Genomic DNA, 17,976 nt, shown 5'->3' on the forward strand with positions numbered 1-17,976 from the left:
GGTCCCTGGGCACCTTTTGCGCCCTTTGGGGCTCCCTGGCCAGGTCAGAGGAAGTTCAGCCCTTATTCTCGCCACTCAGCACCCTGCAGTCTTAATTCACAAGGCCCGAGTTCCCTTGGAGGGACGGCGCCGTCGAGCCCTCATCCCCATGCGGCGGTACAAGCGCATGAATGGACACTGGAAGGCGGTGCGAGTGTGGTCTGAGCCGCCCCCGCTGGCTTTTAGAGTTAGAGTCCCAGCCCTCCTGCGGTGGAGCAACTAGCTTCTTGACTGTCCTGAATTTTGTGACCTAGAGACCCCCGTGGCCCAAAATTAAGAAACTTACTTGTTTTGTCATGGAGTCAATGAGGCGCACGTAGAAATCCTGCTCCGTCCTTATCCCTAGGGTTGGAAATGGGGGAAGGGAGCAGAATTAAGTGAGAGGCAATGAAGGGTGGGTGGACAATAACTAAACAACAAAAAAATAACAACAAAACCCCCAAACATATCACAAAAGGGGCTCCAAGGCTGATTGGAACTCCCACTGTCCTGGAAAATACAGCCAGGATCTCCCTTCCCCAGAGGGAGTTGCTGAGAGGCGCTGCTGACCTAGCCTTAGCGCTCCCGGAAGCCAGACCCCAAGGTCTGCAGCTGGGACTGGGATGGGGGTACCCCGACTTGTCTATTCTCACAAGAGTCCCTCTGCTCTCGCCTGCAGCCTTTAAGGCCATGACCCTTCCTAGCCCCTAAACTCAAGGGGACTTGGGCCTGGAGCCTGGGCCAAGCCAAAGGAACAGGCCTCAGGATAGGGGAGGAAGAATGAAAGTGGCTCAAGGATGGATGAGGCACTACACCTGGCCCCAGGTAAAAGCGAGACCGGTAAGGCTCTTGGGCCACTCGGAGCCTCCTCAGGTGAAACCTCCTAGGGCGAAATTTAGGAGAGGCTGGTTCACCTCGAATAAGGCGGGTGACTGACCTTCGCTGGAGGATTTCGTCCACCTGGAGCTCCCTGTGCCCCCTGCCCAGACCCGGAGCCCCAGGGTGAGGGCACAGACCCGCCCCGGGACTCACCATTGCTGTAGAGAAGCTGAAGCCGGTAGTGAATTCCGTTATTGGTCTTTTCGCTGTTGGCTTCCTGGGTTGCATCAGGACGCAAAGACACAAGAGATGCAGGAGAGAGGTCTGCGTGAGCGAGTGGACCAACTTTCGAGGCAACTTTCCCCCAGCCGGGACCCCCGCTGGCCAGTCAGCCAGCCACGGTAGCAGCAGAAATTGCGGCCAATTGTGATCCCTCCTCCGCCCCCCGTTTCCTGACTGCTCCCACTCTCCCAGAAGAAAATTCCGTCGGGCGCACACAGGCGATTCTCTTCCCAGGGCCTAGGGGCTAGTGCCCGGACCACCAGAGGCAGGCGGTGCATGATCTGGTAGTGGATGGCGGGTTCATCCCGGGTGCCCAAGGCTGTGGATTGTAGAGCCAGGCTTGTCTCTCTCTAGCTCTGGGGGCTCTGTGCGAACTTTTTTGGAGCAGGAGCCAGTGGACCAAGACCCTGGGTTCGTCCGGGATGGGAAGTGGCTTGGGGACCCCCACACAGAAGTGTGTTATGGATGCTTTGCACTCAAGGAAGGGCGCACCGCCCAAGGCTCCTGGGCCTGCTCCGGAGCCGAGCCGGGGACGAGGGGCGACAGCGCTGCGCCCACTTACTTTTTCCTTCTCCACGAACCCCACAAACGCTGTCCTCTCGATCTCCACGGGCTGGCCCTGTCTGTCGTAGAGGGCCAGGACGAAGTGGAAGAAGTTGGATTTCCGCAGATTGGAAGGTGGCTGCTTCTCAAAGTGAGCCCGGGCCAGACCCACCCCGCTGCGGCCAAAGACACAGAGTTAGATGGCTAAACCGAACGCCGACCCGCGCCCCTTGTCACCCTGTACACACATTCGAACCCTCAAACACCCACCTCCTCTTCCCCCAAAATATCCAGTGGGCGCTCTTCACGCCCCTTCAGGCGACATAGACCCAGCTGACGACGGGACACACATGTCCCCTCTTGTTCTGGTCCTCTCCGCCAAGGACGGGTGCGTCCTCAGAACTCGCTGAAGAAGTGTGAAAGTTTTGTTTGGATTTTGCGCGCAAGATGAAACGCTATAAGCATTTACTCCTACCTGACACGCGCTGCATGGGGAGAAAGAAAAGTGGCGGTGGATGAAGTGAACACACCTTCGCGGAATAGAACCCACAGTTCTATTCCGGCACCCCTCGAATCTCACGTCTCAGCTAGCAGGGCAGGTGGGAATGGATGGAAAACACGCTCGGCGTCTCGCCGCAGCAGCCACCCTCCAGGAACCCCTCGCGCTCCGGCCAACTGCGAGTGCCTGGCCTTGGGAAGCCACATCCCCCCACCACCAAAAAGCATGTGGAGAAGGGTCCGAGGGCGGGGCTCAGAACTGTCGAGGGTGGTCGCTGTGAAAAAGGGAAGAGGGCTGTTTTCTTAAAGACCTGTCCTAACAAAGTTTCGCTGTACCGCAGAAATCCTCATACTCATTCCAGAAATCCTAAAGGCCGGGGCTGCTGGCTCAGTGCGCCGGCCGACGACAGGAGGCTGGAGCGCCTGGGGCGCCAGGCGGCCGCTGACAGCCGGACCTGCCCAACACAAGCGCGCACAGGCACACACATACACATACACATACACGAACACACACGAGCGCCCCGCGCACACACTTTCACTTCCAGCCCAGTTACCCAATTCACTCTCACTACCACCCACCCTCATCCTAATACTCAGTAGGGATGGGAACAGTGTTAGGGACACTTGTCCCCAGCCCAGGGAAACTGGAGATGATGTAATTAGTCATCTTCCTTCTTCCCCTTCCGCACTCTGAGTCCGATAAGGCCTGGGGCCACCAGATCTCCCACTGTCCCAAGCTCAGCTGGTGGCTTAAGGGTGGGGAAAAGGCCATTTTTCACTTGGGACCAGGAGCCTGGGAAAGGGCCTTGGGTGTGCCCAGGAAAGTTCCCTCAGGTCAACCTCCAAGGGCAATGCCTTCAGGACACACGGTCTAGTGTCTAGGGAGCTGCGAGTGAGAGAGGGGCTGGAAGAGGCCATGGTGACAGGGGGTGGAGAAGACTTTTAGGAGATGTCAGAATTAAAGTTGGGAGTTGCTATTCTACCGGTAGACTGAGAAAAACTGAAAGTCAGAGAGGGAGGGAAGGAGAACCAGATAGCAGAAATAAGAGAAGACTCAGGGGAGAAATGGGACGAGAAAACAGGAGGGACAGAGAGGTAAGGAAAGGAGAAAGAGGAGAAAGGAGGGAAGCTGAAGAAAGAAGAGAAAGAAAAGGTAGAGAGGGAGGAAGGGAGGAAGAGAGTGAGGGAGGAATTAAGGGAAGGTGGGGGAAAGAAACGAGAGAAGGAAATGAAAGAAAGAAGAGAAGAAAGAAGGCAGGAAGAGAGAGAGGAAAAAAGGAAGAACGAAAGAAATGGAAGGAGGGAAGAGAAGGAGAAGAGAAGAAAATAAAGGAGAGAAGAAAGGAAAGAGGGAAGAAAGAGAAAAGAAGGGCAGGAAGAGAAAAGGGAAAGAAAAAGGAAAAAGAAAAGAAGGAAAGAAAAAAGAAAAGAGAAAGAAAGAAAAGAAAAGAAAGAAAAAGAAAGAGGAAAAAAGAAAGAAAGAGGAAAAAAAGAAACAGGGAAAGGAAGAAAGAAAGAAGGGAAAGAAGAAAAGACAGCCGGCCGGAAAAGAAAGAGCAATCACATAGAAACATAAAACACAGATATCCAACATGCTGTGTCGAGACGCCTCTTCTGGGTTAAAACAAAATGAAAACAGTCACAGACGAGGCAGGGGAAAGTGCTGGCAAAGCGTGGGCTCCTCGCAGACAGCTCCGGGTCCTCCGGCCGCAGGCGACGAAGGCACTGCGGCTGGGGAGCGCGGAGCCCCGGCGGAGAGCGGAGCGCAGCGGCTGCGGACGCACCCCACGGCCCGGCCCCGCGGTGGCAGCTACCGCTGCCGCCGCCGCCTCCCGGCTCTCCCGCTCGCGGCTCACCTCGGCCGCAGTCCCCGCGCGGTACCCACCTCTGCGCCGCCGTGTTGGCGTCCAGCACCCCGGCGCCCTGCATCCACGTCCGCACCGCGTTCATGCCGCTGCCCAGCGGCTCTTCCTTCATGCTGCTTCCACTCCGTTGGATGCTTTCCTGAATCCCAAACATGAAAACAACCTTTTCTTGTGGAAAATCTCCTCCCCCTTGAAAAAAAAAATTAAAAAAAAAAAAAAGAAAAGAAAGAAAAAGAAAAGAAACAAAAACGCCAACCAGAGATTTTTTTTTCTCGGACGATGAACTCGCACTTAGAAGATCAAGGCGGGCTGGAAAGCAAATTTGTAAAAAATGTAAACCTCTGCTCAAAACTGAGCGATAACCCGAAAAAAAGAAGAAAGGGAAAATCCAACGAAAAGACCAAAATAATAAAATTAGAGATGTATGCTTGGCTGTTGGGGGTTGTTTGGTTGGTTGATTTTTGGTTTGGGTGCTTTTTTTTTTTTTTGCTTTTTTTTTTTTTTTTTTTTTTTTTTTTTGTAATGATCACAGGCCGGTGGAGGACAGGAGGGGCTGGAGTTTCCTTTTGTAGAGGTACCTTCACTTGAAGAAGCAGGAAGAAAAAAAAAAAGAAAAAAAAAAAAAAAAAAAAACCCTGATGGCAATTTAAGAAACAATAGACTCAACTCGCGCTGCCGGCTTTGCTACTTCAAGTGTCATTTTCCACAACCAGGCAAGTTTTTTCCTCTCTCTCTCTTTTTTTTTCCTCCTTCTCTCCCAACCAAAGATGTTTCTTTCCTTTGCGTGTAGATGAGGAGGACGCTGGTTGCCGTAGACAGATACACCAGAGAGGGTGGGGGGAAGGGGAGAGAGGGAGAGAGGAAAGGGGGGGAGGGAAAGAGAGATAGAGAGAGAGGAGAGGGAGAAAGAGAGAGGGGTGGACCCTGCTGGATGGAGATTCTGTTTTCTCCTTGCTAAAATAGAAGTGATTTGCAGGCTTTCCCTATGGAATCCAGTTTGACTCTCCCCAGAGCTAAACACAGGCACACTAACCCCAAAGGGAGGAGGCGGGGCCCGCGCCTCGAGGCCCCGCCCCTTCATTTGCATAACGTCATCTTTCCGCCCCGCCGCAGCCAATCGCGACCCGGGAGCCGGGTAGCTCGCGGCGCCAGGCCACGCTCTCTCATTAACATCCCGCTCCCGGTGGCGCAGGGGAGCCGGCCAAAGTTCCTTGCAAAGTGGCGAGCGAGGGAGCGCTGAGCACTGGCGTCTGGGCTGGGGAGGAGCGGGTCCGAGCGAGGACGGAGAGGGGACAGAGGGAAAGGGAGGCGGGTGTCTTCCCCAGGAATTTGAGCTTGGGGTCTGCATCCTGGCCATTGCAGTCCTTTAGCATCCTCGCCGCGCCCTGAGCGCGCTGGAGGCTCGCAGGCTGCGCCCTCCCAGGGCTGATGCGGCGTCCTGCTCCGCTGTTCTGGGACGTCGGGGACAAAAGTGGAGGAGACGGGAGAGCCCGGGCAGAAAAAGCAGGACGCGCGTCCCAGGTGCCCACCTCTTCGCTTTGAGGCGGGGGCGGTGGGATGGAATATGGGTTCGCGAGGTCGGGGCTGGTACCTCGCGGAGGGGCACGGCCTCCACGCTGGGAGGGGTGAATGGACGCTGGGCCCCGGGAAATGAAGCGCTGTGGGTTCCCAGGAAGTTGGGGGCCAGGTTCTGCTCCCACCTTGGCCTCTGAAACGCTTCTCTTTCGGCCGCTAGCCTAGAGGCTGCCAGGGTTGGGCACTGTTCTCACTCACACGCTCACCTCTCTCGGGCAGTCCTCGAGATATGTGAATGGTGGAATGAATGCTGTCACTGGGGCTGTGTCAGGATGCGTTTTTAAATCTTCTCAAATGCCAACCCCTCATTCCCCACCCCAAGTTGTTTGTTTGTTTGTTTGTTTGTTTTTAGAGTAACTACCAAAGCAACAGCAATGTTAACCGTCCTTGATTAGCTGGTAATTTGGTGCAGGGTTTTTCTCATCCTCCTTTATTCTTCCTGTTAAAAAGGAGGGCTTGAGCAAATCCTTCCTAACTCTGTCTCTGGCATATGAAAAGGGTGGGGGGAGAAGAGAAGGAAGGTGGGGAGGAAAGAAGAAAAGGGGAAGGGAAAAAAAGGAAGAAGGGGAAGAGAAAATGGGAAAGAAGAAGGGAGAGAGAAAGAAGGAGAGAGATAGGAGGAACGAATGGAAATGGAAGAGATGGAAGGAAAGAAGGAAAGAAAAAAGGACAAAATTGTCTCCTTCCTCAGGCCTTTCAGCATGTATCTTTGTGGCTGGCAAAGGAAATAGCTAGAAGTTTCTGGGTAATGTGCCCCATCATTTTTTTAGCAGGTTGTAACCTCTAATAAGCACATGGTGAACTTCTGTTTCATTGCCCTCAAAGGAACTCCCTGACTGCAGCCAAATCTGCTAAGGACTCCTTCGGGGAAATTCTCTGCCAGAAATCCAGGTCCCCTTTCTGCCGGCCTTCCTTGGTCCTTTGATTTAAGAAGCTCATGGGGTCAGCGATGGAAAAGTACATATGCCCATGTTGAATAGAGACAGGCAAGAGTTATGCTTTGTGCTCTTGGCAGAGCAGTGGAGCCACTTCCTGATTCCTAAACTGGATGAAAGAGTGTGGTCCTGGCCTGCAGTGCATGGCCACTGTCCTCAAACACTGCTTTATCTCCTGTGCACAAGGCCTGCCCAGCTCTCACATGTGTAATCTAGATCTCTTGTGTGTTGAGCACTTTCCCCTGGTACCATAATTAATGCCATCTCTTCCAGGACTTCCTTGAAGGGATTGGTCTGATCTTTCTGGATCCCCATAGCATTTACAAGGGTTCCTAACATAGCGTTCATGTTGAAGAAGAGTATAATGGTGGAGAGACTTGAAGGGTTGTAGGTTTGTGGGGATAGGTATGTGAACATTTTCAGTCTCTATAGTATTTAAATGCACAATTGAAACTTGGCCTGCTAAAAACTGTCTAAAGCTCCAAACTTAACCTGATGCTCCAGGTCCAAGGGGGTCCCCAGAGTCAATCCCTCCCCCTGCCTGGGCCATATTCTCCAGCTCAGAGAGGATCCTGGAAGGTAAGGAGATCAGGAAGCAAAGCCCACCCATCCTATCAATGGGTCCCATATAGCCCTGGCAAAAGGCCCAGGCCTCCTTCCCTTTAACTGCCTGAACCTCCATTTTACTCTCCAGTAAACAGTCCTCAACTGCAGGACTCCCAGCTGAGTCTGGTGGGATGTCTCCAATGGTGAGGGACACACAAGAAGGGAGCAGATCACTGCCAAAGGAAGGTGACAAAAGTGCCAGGGAAAGGAAAAGCATAGACACCGTCAGGTCCAGGATCAGCAAGAGACACACAGCAGATAGATTTCTGAGGTCGAGCAGAATCTAGAAGCATCTGCAAAGGAAGCATTTGTTGAGAGCCTGAAGCTGACTGACCCAAATGAGAAAGTGGCACAAAGCAAGAAGTCTTGAGCAGCTCAATTTCTACCCCAGAGCCAGTCTCTCCATGAACTAAATATGAGGGAGGCAATTTCCATACCTGCCAGGCTAGAGAAGGAAGAAAAATAAAAGGGGGCAGGAATATTTTGATAAGACTAATTCCCTTTGGCTGTGCAGAGACAGCATATACCTCACCTGGGGTGGTGAGTGTGCTTTATTTTAATCAAGCAGAGTGTATTCATAGCTTTTCTTCTGGGTGTCCTTGTGCTTTCAACCTGGCTTTCTCATCCTGTAATAAATGTTTAAGTAGGAAGGAGGCTAAAGAGAAGGTGGAAGAGAGACAGAGTGAGTGACAGAAAACTGGAAATGACACCCAGGCCAGCAGAGCAGTAGATTTTTTGTGGATTTTCTCTGGTGAATATTGAACCAGCAATTGTAATTTTAAACTTTGAAAAAGGACCTCTTAAATACTCTAAATCTTCATGTGAGGGTAGCATCACCTCCAGAGACAAAGCGTGTGTGTAGAGGGTGATTGCCATCATACCTGAAAGCAGATACTTCAAGCACTATCCATCACAATTACCTTAGGTATATACTTTATAGTAAAGGTATCCTGTAAAGAGATATTCTTGTATGTACAGCATTGCCTGGGCTTTATAGCATATGTGTGATTTGACTTTAGGGTAGTTTATAATAGTAATCCCCGAACTGGGTTCATCAGGCTAATCACACAGGGAAGGGCGCAGGCAGTTGTTAGAAATGCAGATTTCCAGGCCTTATCCTCACCCACAGAATCACAACCTCGTGTGTTGGTCCCTGGGATCTGTATTTAAAGTTATTTGGAAACTCTTGATTTTTGAATATATACAATCAAGAGAAAAAGAAGGAAGAGAAGGAATGAGTGAGGAAAAGAGACTTTTGCATGGGGAAAAAAATGACAGCAGAATGAGTTTACACTTGGAAAGAAAAACTAGAGAGGTTTGGGGTTTCCCCTGGAGCCTAGTTTCCCTGCTGAGCTCCTCAAAATTTTTGCAGCTGTGGGAGTTCAGGATACACAGCTCCTCAGATGCTCCCAGGGCTGCCCAGCTCTCCGGATCTCTTGACCTGGGCCTGGAGGAAGCCCAGGGCAGTGTGCAAGCCCTCCCCACGCACCCACTCCCACCCTGACCTTCTGCTCCTTGGCTATCCCAACCCTCTTGAGGCACAGGGAAATCAATTCCCCTTCCTGAAAGGCAACATCTACTAGTAATTTCTGGGGGCTCCAGTAGAAACGCACCGGTCTCCCCAAAGAGAAAAGACCAGATACATACAGCCAAACTAAGACCCGTGGGAAGGTCCCAGCAAAAGAGGGAATCGTCTCTGCTCGTCCGCCCCCAGGAGGCCAGACTTGGGACCTGTCACTTTGAAAATTCTCTTGATCTCCGTTCGCCTTGTGAGGGCGCGCCCTCAGAAGGGCAAACCGTCCCCGGACGTGCCCCCTTCCCTCCCCACCTGCCAGGGACAGCTTCGAACGAGGCGGGAGGACAGATGCCTACTTCAGTGTTTGGAAGGGAAAGGGGAAAAGAAAGATGGGACGACCTAAGCCAAGGCGCAAAGTCCCTCAGATTGCGGCCGCTCCAGAGGAGTCGACCAGCAACCTGGAGTCGGGGTTGAGGTGGAGATGCGTAAGGGCCACGGCGCTGCCAGGTGGAGAATAGGAGTGAGTGGGGGCCCCGGGGCCCGGGAAAGCCGGGACCTGCGCGGGGGTGCAGGTCTGCGGGGCCCATGAACTGCACCCCAAAGATGCCGGGAGTGGCGGAGCACGGTGAGACACCGCCAGCCCTCAAATCCGTGGTTCTCTTCCTCGGTGATCTCCACGCGCAGTCCTCGGGGAACGCGTGGGAGTAGCAGGCCAGGGGTCCACTGGAAATCCAGAATCTGATTTCTGTTTCCGACTCTCTGCGCTCCAGAGAAGGCCACCTTTCCTGGCCCAGTATGACCGACACTTCCCGACCCTGGGAGCGCAACTTCACCTCCCACTCCCCCCATGGTACATACAGGGAAACTGAGGCCTAGAGAAGGACAAAGACACCCACAGACGGCTAGAAGACAGAGACCAAGCAAACAACACCGCGAGGCTCTGTCCCCGGCTGGGAGCGCTTAGTTTGATTAGGGCCAGAAGACTGGGGCAAGGGGTTCCTACAGATCTTTCCGGGGCGAGCCTGCCGACTCTCTCGGGTTTCCCCCGCGGGCGGCCCCAGATAATAATAGATCCCATTTGTTGAAGGCTTTACGGGCAGGAGCTCACTGAATATCCGCCACAGACCACGGCAGATAAGACCACTCCGCGTTTTTCAGGTGAGCAAACGGAGGCCCTGTGAGCGAAGTTGAAAAACTTGTCCACGGCCAACAGTTAATAAAGTCGCCAAGCCTGAATATCGCCAGAGCCTGTCCCCTTAAATATAGAGCCAAACCGTCCACCCGGCTGTGGTGCGAATCTCTTGCCCCCAAACGCTCAAGTGTCCTTTGGCTGTGGAGCCCTTGGGCCCGGGTTCCGCAACCGGGAGGAGGAAGGAGCGAGCGTGCACGGTGCCTCCCGAGGGCAGGGAGCAGAGGAGAGAGAGAAAATGGGAAGATTATGAAACGTCCTAACTAATGTGCGTACTGAGTGCGCATTCACGTGGTCAGTTACCGATGTGCTTCTCTCTCCTGGCCCGCAGGGACAGAGCACGCCAGGGACGTGCCAGCCCGGGCCCCGGCTCTGTCACATTTACTATGTGACCTCCTATCAGTCACTTCTCTCTCCCAGTCCTAGCTGAGATCTTAGAGCTCACGCAAGCTCGCCAGTTGGAACAGACTAAGTATCTGACTTTGCAGGGATGTTCCTGATGCCCATCGAAGGACAGAAATCTGGACACTTGTGGATGTGCTTTAATAGGGGAGATGCTGATTCTGCCCTAGAATGACCATAGATAGCTAAAAGCTGAAGTCATTCTGAGTCGGAAAAATACAGTTGGGGGCATTGCCGGAAAGGATCTTTAAGTCAGTGGATGCCCCAGGGCGCGATCATATCCCACCCGGTGGTCCTTGCTCACAGTCTGCTAGCCCACGAGATTGGAGTCCTATCTGGAAAGGTCCCTGCTCCGTCGATAGAGGGAGGCTCTGGGGTGGGAGAAGGGAGCTTCCCAGCAATTTGAAAATTAGCATCCCTTCCGTAGCGCAAACCTTATGAAAGAAACCTTGTCCTTAAAACATTCTCAGAGGGGAGACAGGGACTAACAGGCCTATTTACTCAGGGGAAAGTTGGAGGAGGGAACGCGAATTTAGCAGACAAGCTCGAGATGCCTGGATAACAAAAAGTTTGTACGCATACTTCCTTCGAGGGGCAATTTGCTGGATATTTACACACCGTTGCGTGCTGCGAGGTCTTTGTTGGCTACTGGGATGCGAGATGTGTATGATATGTGTGTGCAAATATGTTTGCATGTGCGAAAAGTGGCTGCACATTTGTGGGCCGGTGCAGTAAGTGTGTGTGCCAGTAAGTGACAGTGCGCACTTGGCTGGATGTGTGCGTGGGTGCTTAAGGTATTGATGCACACGGGCGTGAGTGCGCATGTGTCTAGTGTGTGTACCTGTCATGTGTAGACGTGTCTACTTTAAGTGAGTGGGGTGTGCATATGCAAAAGTCCGTGTGTATTGTGCAAGAGCATCGTACACGTGTGTAAGTCTGAACTCATACGTGGTTTTGTGTACACTTGTGCGTATGAAATTCAGCAAAAAAAAAAAAAAAAAAAAAAAAATCCAAAAATATCTAGGTCCAGGCAGGGTGTGGACCGAGGGCCCAAGGGCAGGCATGCAGACTGCTACGCCTTTGGCTGTAGAGAGACGCCTGCAGGGCGCAGGACCCGCCCGAAGACGCGGCTTAGCCAACAGCTCAGCTCCCGGCAGGCGATGCGGGTTCCCGCTGCGGGCACACAGATTACGCGGACTGAGCTGGGAACGGTCCCTGCTGGACAGTTCCGTGCTCTTACTCCTTCCTCGCGGACTGTCTCTGATTATTGATACTTGCCGTGTGTCCTAAAAGGGACCGCTTCCGGGTTATTTGCTTATGTATTTATTATCTTTATCAACGTCATTTTTTTGGCAACTGCCGTGAAGATGCCAAACCCACCAAGACCGCCCTGCCCCACCTCTCGGAGGCTGCCTTGGGAGTGCGGGTGACCCGCGGGCTCCGGAATCTTCCCTTAAGGTGGAGCCACAGCGCCACCTCGCGATCCTCCAGTTTCCCTCCCTCATGGCCACGGAAGACTGGCCCTCTACGGTCCAAGCCCCCAAGGTCCCACACTTAGTGGTTTTCCATGCACTTTCATTATTTCCCTTTCTCTCGCTCCAATGTTCCCTTATCCTGAGTATTGAGGTCCCCAAACACGGCTTTCCACCCCACATTTGGACATAGCCGGAATGTCTACCTCCTCCATCCGGTGAAGCACTGCTCCGCCTATAATCACCAGCTCAAACGTCACCTCTATGAAACCTTTTTAGACTTTTCCAAGGCAGTCTTTCGTGCCTTTCCCTGGTTTCCCTACTGCTCGCATCACATTGGACAGGAAACGCTATTTAAACGTTTCTCTCCTCTCCCTAATCAGGGAGCTCCTCTGAGAGGAGCCATGACTATCCTTGTTTATCCAACAATAAAGCCTAGTATATATCAAGTTCATACTATGGAGCGTTTAATGCACTGTACTGCACAAAAACATATTGTCTTATTTCATTTTCCTAGCAAAACCCTGAGGAAAGCACCAATATTGTTTCCCATTTTGCAGATGAAGAAACTGAGGTTAGAGAAAATAAGTACCCATCCAAGGTACCATTGCAGAGCCTCACCCAAGTCAACCTGTCTGATGCCAGAGCCAACTTTTCTTAGCCTCTGTCTTGCAGACTTATTCAGCTCTCATGGGCTTTGTGATAGGAAAAGACACAGAATGAGTACTTGTGTGTTTACGAATAAATGTATCATTTAAATTATTTCTTCTCCTAGAGACTTGGGTGTGGGAAAGCACTGCAATTATCAGATATTTTGATTGAAATGTCACTGCAATTATTTATCTCTAAAGAGTATTCCTCTGCTAAGTAGCTAGGAGACCTTGGTCAAGTCACTTCATCCTCAGTTTCCTCAGTTCTGAAAGTAGGTGTACTGTGGAGATTAAATGAGAAAAACAATGTGAATTACATGATATATAGCATTCTAGTCATTACTCAGTTAATTATAATAACTCAAAACTACTGAAACACACACACACAAAAAAAACTAAAACACAAAATTGACTTACCCGAGTCACACAGAATTCACTGTACCTCTGTATGAAATCATCTTACTGTTATATATTCATTTGCATCTTAGACATGAATTGTGTAATAAATATTTTTATGATGGTTAGGGTGTTAATGTTAACCTTGCTCTGTTACAAATATTTAAGGGGTAGTGGGGAGAGATATAATAAAACAGTAAACCAGCAAACTTTGCCTCTCGTAATTTCCTCCTGCTTTGCAGATCTTTACCAAGAAAGATTTAAAGAAAGTCTATAAAAGTACTTATTGGCCAGGCACGGTGTCTCACTCCTGCAATCCCAGCACTTTGGGAGGCCGAGGCGGGCGGATAATCTGAGATCAGGAGTTCCAGCCTGGCCAATATGGCAAAACCCTGTCTCTACTAAAAATACAAAAAATTAGCTGGGCGTGGTGACGGGTGCCTGTAATCCCAGCTACTTGGGAGGCTGAGGCAGGAGAATCGCTTGAACCCAGAAGGCAGAGGTTGCAGTGAGCCGAGATGGCACCATTGCACTCCACCTGGGCAACAAGAGCAAAACTCCGCCTCAAAAAACAAAAAAAAAAAAAGAAAAGAAAAAAGAAAAAGAAAAAAATGCTTATTATTCTGGAAAGTACAAAACTCTATTTTTTAATTTAGGGGAGATTCTGAGCTAGTTTAAGTGTTTCCCTACTTGAAAACTTTGCTGCTACCAATACATTAAAAGTTTAAAAATATATGTCTAAGCAAATGATAGTATCCAAATAAAAGAAAACTCAAATAAAATAACGTATTACTACTACTATATTAAAAGTTTAAAAATACATGTCTAAGCAAATGATTGTAACCAAATAAAAGAAACAAATGAAGGTTGTCTGAACATATTCTAGACCTTAAGACATTTCCCAAAAAGGTTAAGTTTTAAAGATGTAACATCTCTTTCTAGAGTGACTCATTAAACAAATATTCCTATTGGCAATTTAGGTGAAAATGAACTTTTTCCCCTGTTACAGCTATAACTTTCCTACTGTCCAATTATTTTGGAAAGACTGTTGACCAGTATTGGCATGTCATAAACACATGACTTCTCCTCCAAGAAATGAGACTAATAAAATCCATAAAAGGTATAAACGTGCCTCCACATTTTGCTGTCCCACAGGCCATTTCTAGAAACTTCACCCCAGCCCCAATTTAGTTTACTTTATTGTACTTGCTTTCCATTCTATGCAATTCTCTTGTTAGAGATGAAGAAATGAATTCAGGAAACTCTATTAATGTGTTAAGGTATTTTATTGTATAGCTGATGGATATTTGGGAATTTGATTCATCTTGATGGTGTGAGACACTGGCGTTTTGACAAAGTTGGGGTATATTCTGTTTTCCTTTTTTATTCCTAGTATGGTGGCCATTAGAGATGTTCACCAAAATTTTGGGTTTTCTTCTTCCAGGTGCATAGAAGGATGGAAGTATTCTGACCCCTCTGCATTTAGCTGTGATCCTGTGATTTAACCTGGCAAATAACGTATTAGCAGAAGTGAAATGTGTCACTTACAGGCAGAACCATGAAGAGCCAGTGTGCAGTTTACCAAATCCCTTTCCCGATGGCACAGCTGTTGCTGCCCCCCAGATGGAGTTTCCATCAGCATCCCACCCCTGGCACAGACGTGTGGAGTGGAGACCTCTCCAACACCCATAGATATTTAGCAAGAATGAGAAATAATCCTTTGTTACTGTAAATCCCAGAGATTTTTCTGTACTTCAGTATAACCTAGCCGCTCCTGACTAATACACTTAGAAAGGAAACTCATCTTTTCTTTTCTTTTTGGGAGACAATTTGAAAATTCTTCTCCTAGAGTGAAAAGTAGACTTGCGTGTCTAATTAAATAAAATAATCAGATAATGAAATCATTCAACTAGAAATCTGAATCTTATTTTCTTAATCTATTCATACATTTCTCCAGGGTCAAAACATCTGGAACCCTCTGAAATAAGGAAAACAACTAAATTTTACAAATACTTAAAAGGAATCTCAGAATTATTGCTAGACCTCGACAAGAATATTCAGTGTGTCCTTAGTCCACTTGCAGATACATCATGAAGTGAGTTACATAGGGTTAGATTAGAAAAGACTTTATTAGCAATTGGCCAGGCACGGTGGCTCATGCCTGTAATCCCAGCACTTTGGGAGGCTGAGGCGGGAGGATCACCTGAGGCCAGGAGTTCAAGACCAGCCTGGTCAACATGATGAAACCTGATGAAACCCTGTCCCTACTAAAAATACAAAAATTAGCTAGGCATGGTGGCACACGCCTGTAGTCCCAGCTACTCAGGAGGCTGAGGCAGGAGAATCGCCTGAACCCGGGAGGCGGAGGTTACAGAGAGTCAAGATCATACCACTGCACTCTAGCCTGGGTGACAGAGATAGACCCATCTCAAAAAGGAAAAGGCTTTATTAGCAACTGTATGCAGAAGTAAAGGAACTTTTCTCTCTGCATCATGTTCAATTCTATAATTTCAGATTGGCAAAAAGGAAAAATATTTGATTAATCAATGTGAATTTAATAACATGATCTAAGGCAAGTCATTTAACTTTTCCAGACCTTCTTTTCCTCATATGGTGTTACTGACTGAATGTTTCAGCCTTGCCCCGCTCCTCTGCCCTGCCAAATTCATATATTGAAACTCATATGCACAATGTGATGGTATTACTTCCCAAAGATAATTAGGAGGTAATTAGGTTAAGATGAGGCCATAAGGGTGGGATTAGTGTCCTTAAAAGAAAAGGTAGAGACTAAAGCTAGCGTGTACTCTCCATCTGTCTCTCTCTCTCTCTCTGTCTGTCTCTCCCTGCCATATGTGGACACAACAAGAAGGCAGCTGTCTGCAAGCCAGGAAGAGAGCCCTCAGCCCTCACCAGAACCTCATCATGTTGGCATCCTGATCTCACTCTTCCCAACTTCCAGAATGGTGAGGAATAAATGTTCGTTGCTTAAGCCACCTAGTTTGTGGTATTTTGTTATAGCTGTCTGAGCTGAGTAAGACACCTAGAAAACGAGTAGACAACATGAACTTCAGGGTACCACTCAGTTCTACTAAACTAGAATTTTGAGGTATCTGGGTTTCAGAGTTGATGCTACAGTAAAAAAATCTTCCTGTGTCTCCATCCCCAACAATATTTTGTGAATCTTTTTTCATTTTTTCATACTGATCTCAACTTAAAACAACTGTTTCTTAGGCAAAATAGTACTCCTTTCCTTAAACCTCAAATCTTTTAAACGTGGAAATCTGCTAGAAAAGTGTGCTATATAGGTTTGGGGCCATGTAAAATGCTTTGTCATTTTCTATCCAAGGGGAGAAATTTGCTTCTATATTGAAGAGCTATTCTCTATAGGTTTCATTATCTGATAAACTAAAGAGTTTTTCTGTGGATTTTCAGGAAACTTTTGTGAGAAAATATTGATTGTGTGATGAGTGCTATAGGGTGAAATCATTACTGTCTATTCTTTATCCTTGGTGTGGCATGATTGACTGCCAAGAATAATACTGCTATAATATTTTCATTTGGATAATTTAAATTTGACAAAGAAGTTTCACATGAGTTACTGCCTTGACTTCTCGCAACACACCATACAACTGACATTTCTGCCCTGTTTCACAGAGGAGAAACATGTTTAGATCTGCCCATACCGTGTGGCTAAGAAGCACCAGATTTGGGGTGTAACTCAAAAGCCACAGCTGCCTATGAAATTTAGAAAGCTGTCTGAAGCTTTAGTAGGGAATAGGAAGTGTCAGAACAATGCCGTGGAGCACGTTTTTATAAAAAGATGCAGGATCCTTTCTGTTGCAGACATGACTGCTGGTAACAGATGCCTGGTTCGCTCTTATCCTGGCCGCACCTGAGGACTATGCTCCTCTTCTAGAAGTTTGGCGCGGTCATCTGACTTAATTGATCCAGCACATTTATCTGCAGGTGAGAGAACCCCCAGAGCACTTGTTCTCCTCAACTGGAAATATTGTTGAGATTAGATCCATCAGTTTGGGTCCTGATATCTGTACAGATATCCAGCCCTGAAGAGTAAAAACAAGCTTTTTTTCTGAGCAGTTCATCATGTACTGTTTTCTTTCCGTGAACAGAAGATTTTAACACTAAGACGATTTTATAGGCAGACATGTAGAAGAAGCTAGCAGAGGCTTCTTAAACCCATTTGTGCCTATAGAGCCATACAGTTATCCAGGCCTGAAAAATATTAACAAATTTTTTTTCTGAACACTTCATCATGTAGTTTTTGCTCAGTGAATGGAAGATTTTATCACAAGGAGAAGTTTGTAGGCAGACATTTAGAAGAAACTGGCAGAAGTTTCTTGGACCATATATGCCTATAGGGCCATACAAATGTCCCTCCCTGAAAAGTAAAAGCAAGTTTCCTTTCTGAACAGTTTATCATGTGCTGTTTTTGTTCAGTAAATGGAATATTTTAACACCAAGAAGAGTTTGTAGGCAGACAGAAGAAGCACCGTGAGCTCTTTACCAATATGCAATGGATTTAATGTAAGCAAGTGGTTTAAGCCACTGGAATTTCTGGCTTGCTTGTTATTGCAGCTGAACTTAGCTTGTCTTCATTGGCACAGTTTCCTAATTCAAATTTAAATCTTTTGTAAAAGAGAACTATCTCTGTAGGGTAGACACTCTTATACTTCAGCCATAGACACATACCTTTCAAGGAGAAAGTATTCTTCTAGACCTCTCATGTTTTTATTTAAATTAATTTTATTATGTAACTTAAATATGTGCAAGCATAAAACTAGAGATCAATTCTTCATGCATACCAATGCTGAAACAATGATGAAACTAAACTGCAAACTAAATGAAAAAGAAAAACCCCACAAAACCAATGATTTATAAGTAAACAATAATAAAATATGCGGATGACATTGTTTTGTGGAAACTGAATTACCTCTCAAATATCAACATCGCTTTGCATTCAATGGAGTAGATTCTTTTGGATATGGCATGCCTTTATAGTTATGTCATTTGTATCGCTTAATTCTTCTACCACTTTTCTCTCTTTGTAAACTACTACAAAACATTCCTTAGTTCATAGTATATAGGAAAAGCTTAAAGGAATAATTTCAGTATCAAATCCATTTCAGCCCCTTCTTACCAGCCTATGACAATTTAGAATTACCGTTGGCACCAATAAACATAAACTAAAA

General features: G+C 48.0%; 1 protein-coding gene and 1 long non-coding RNA gene across 14 annotated transcripts in view; one reads left to right on the forward strand and one right to left on the reverse strand.

The window, feature by feature from the left end:
* Positions 1-4,817, reverse strand: part of EBF1 (EBF transcription factor 1) — a 412,231-nt gene extending 407,414 nt beyond the window's left edge. For 3 of the 13 annotated variants that reach the window (XM_065547013.2, XM_065547011.2, XM_065547010.2), the window contains exons 1-4: positions 2,138-2,852; positions 1,682-1,838; positions 1,051-1,114; positions 326-381 (exon numbers count right to left, since the gene is read on the reverse strand). In XM_065547013.2, the coding sequence (XP_065403085.1) occupies positions 326-337 (12 nt within the window). In that variant the 5' untranslated portion in view covers positions 338-381; positions 1,051-1,114; positions 1,682-1,838; positions 2,138-2,852. Of the gene's footprint in view, positions 1-325; positions 382-1,050; positions 1,115-1,681; positions 1,839-1,932; positions 2,887-4,045 lie in introns of those variants that run through there. The other 10 variants (XM_005558409.5, XM_005558407.5, XM_005558406.5 and 7 more) reach the window with 5 other exon arrangements.
* A 399-nt stretch (positions 4,818-5,216) lies between these two features.
* LOC141407094 (uncharacterized) lies at positions 5,217-14,675 on the forward strand. Its single transcript, XR_012414316.1, has 2 exons — positions 5,217-5,546; positions 14,211-14,675. It is a non-coding gene; the product is annotated as an uncharacterized lncRNA (long non-coding RNA).
* Positions 14,676-17,976: the final 3,301 nt, after the last annotated feature.

This window comes from Macaca fascicularis, chromosome 6 (assembly GCF_037993035.2).
Source record: "Macaca fascicularis isolate 582-1 chromosome 6, T2T-MFA8v1.1".
NCBI lineage: Eukaryota > Metazoa > Chordata > Mammalia > Primates > Cercopithecidae > Macaca > Macaca fascicularis.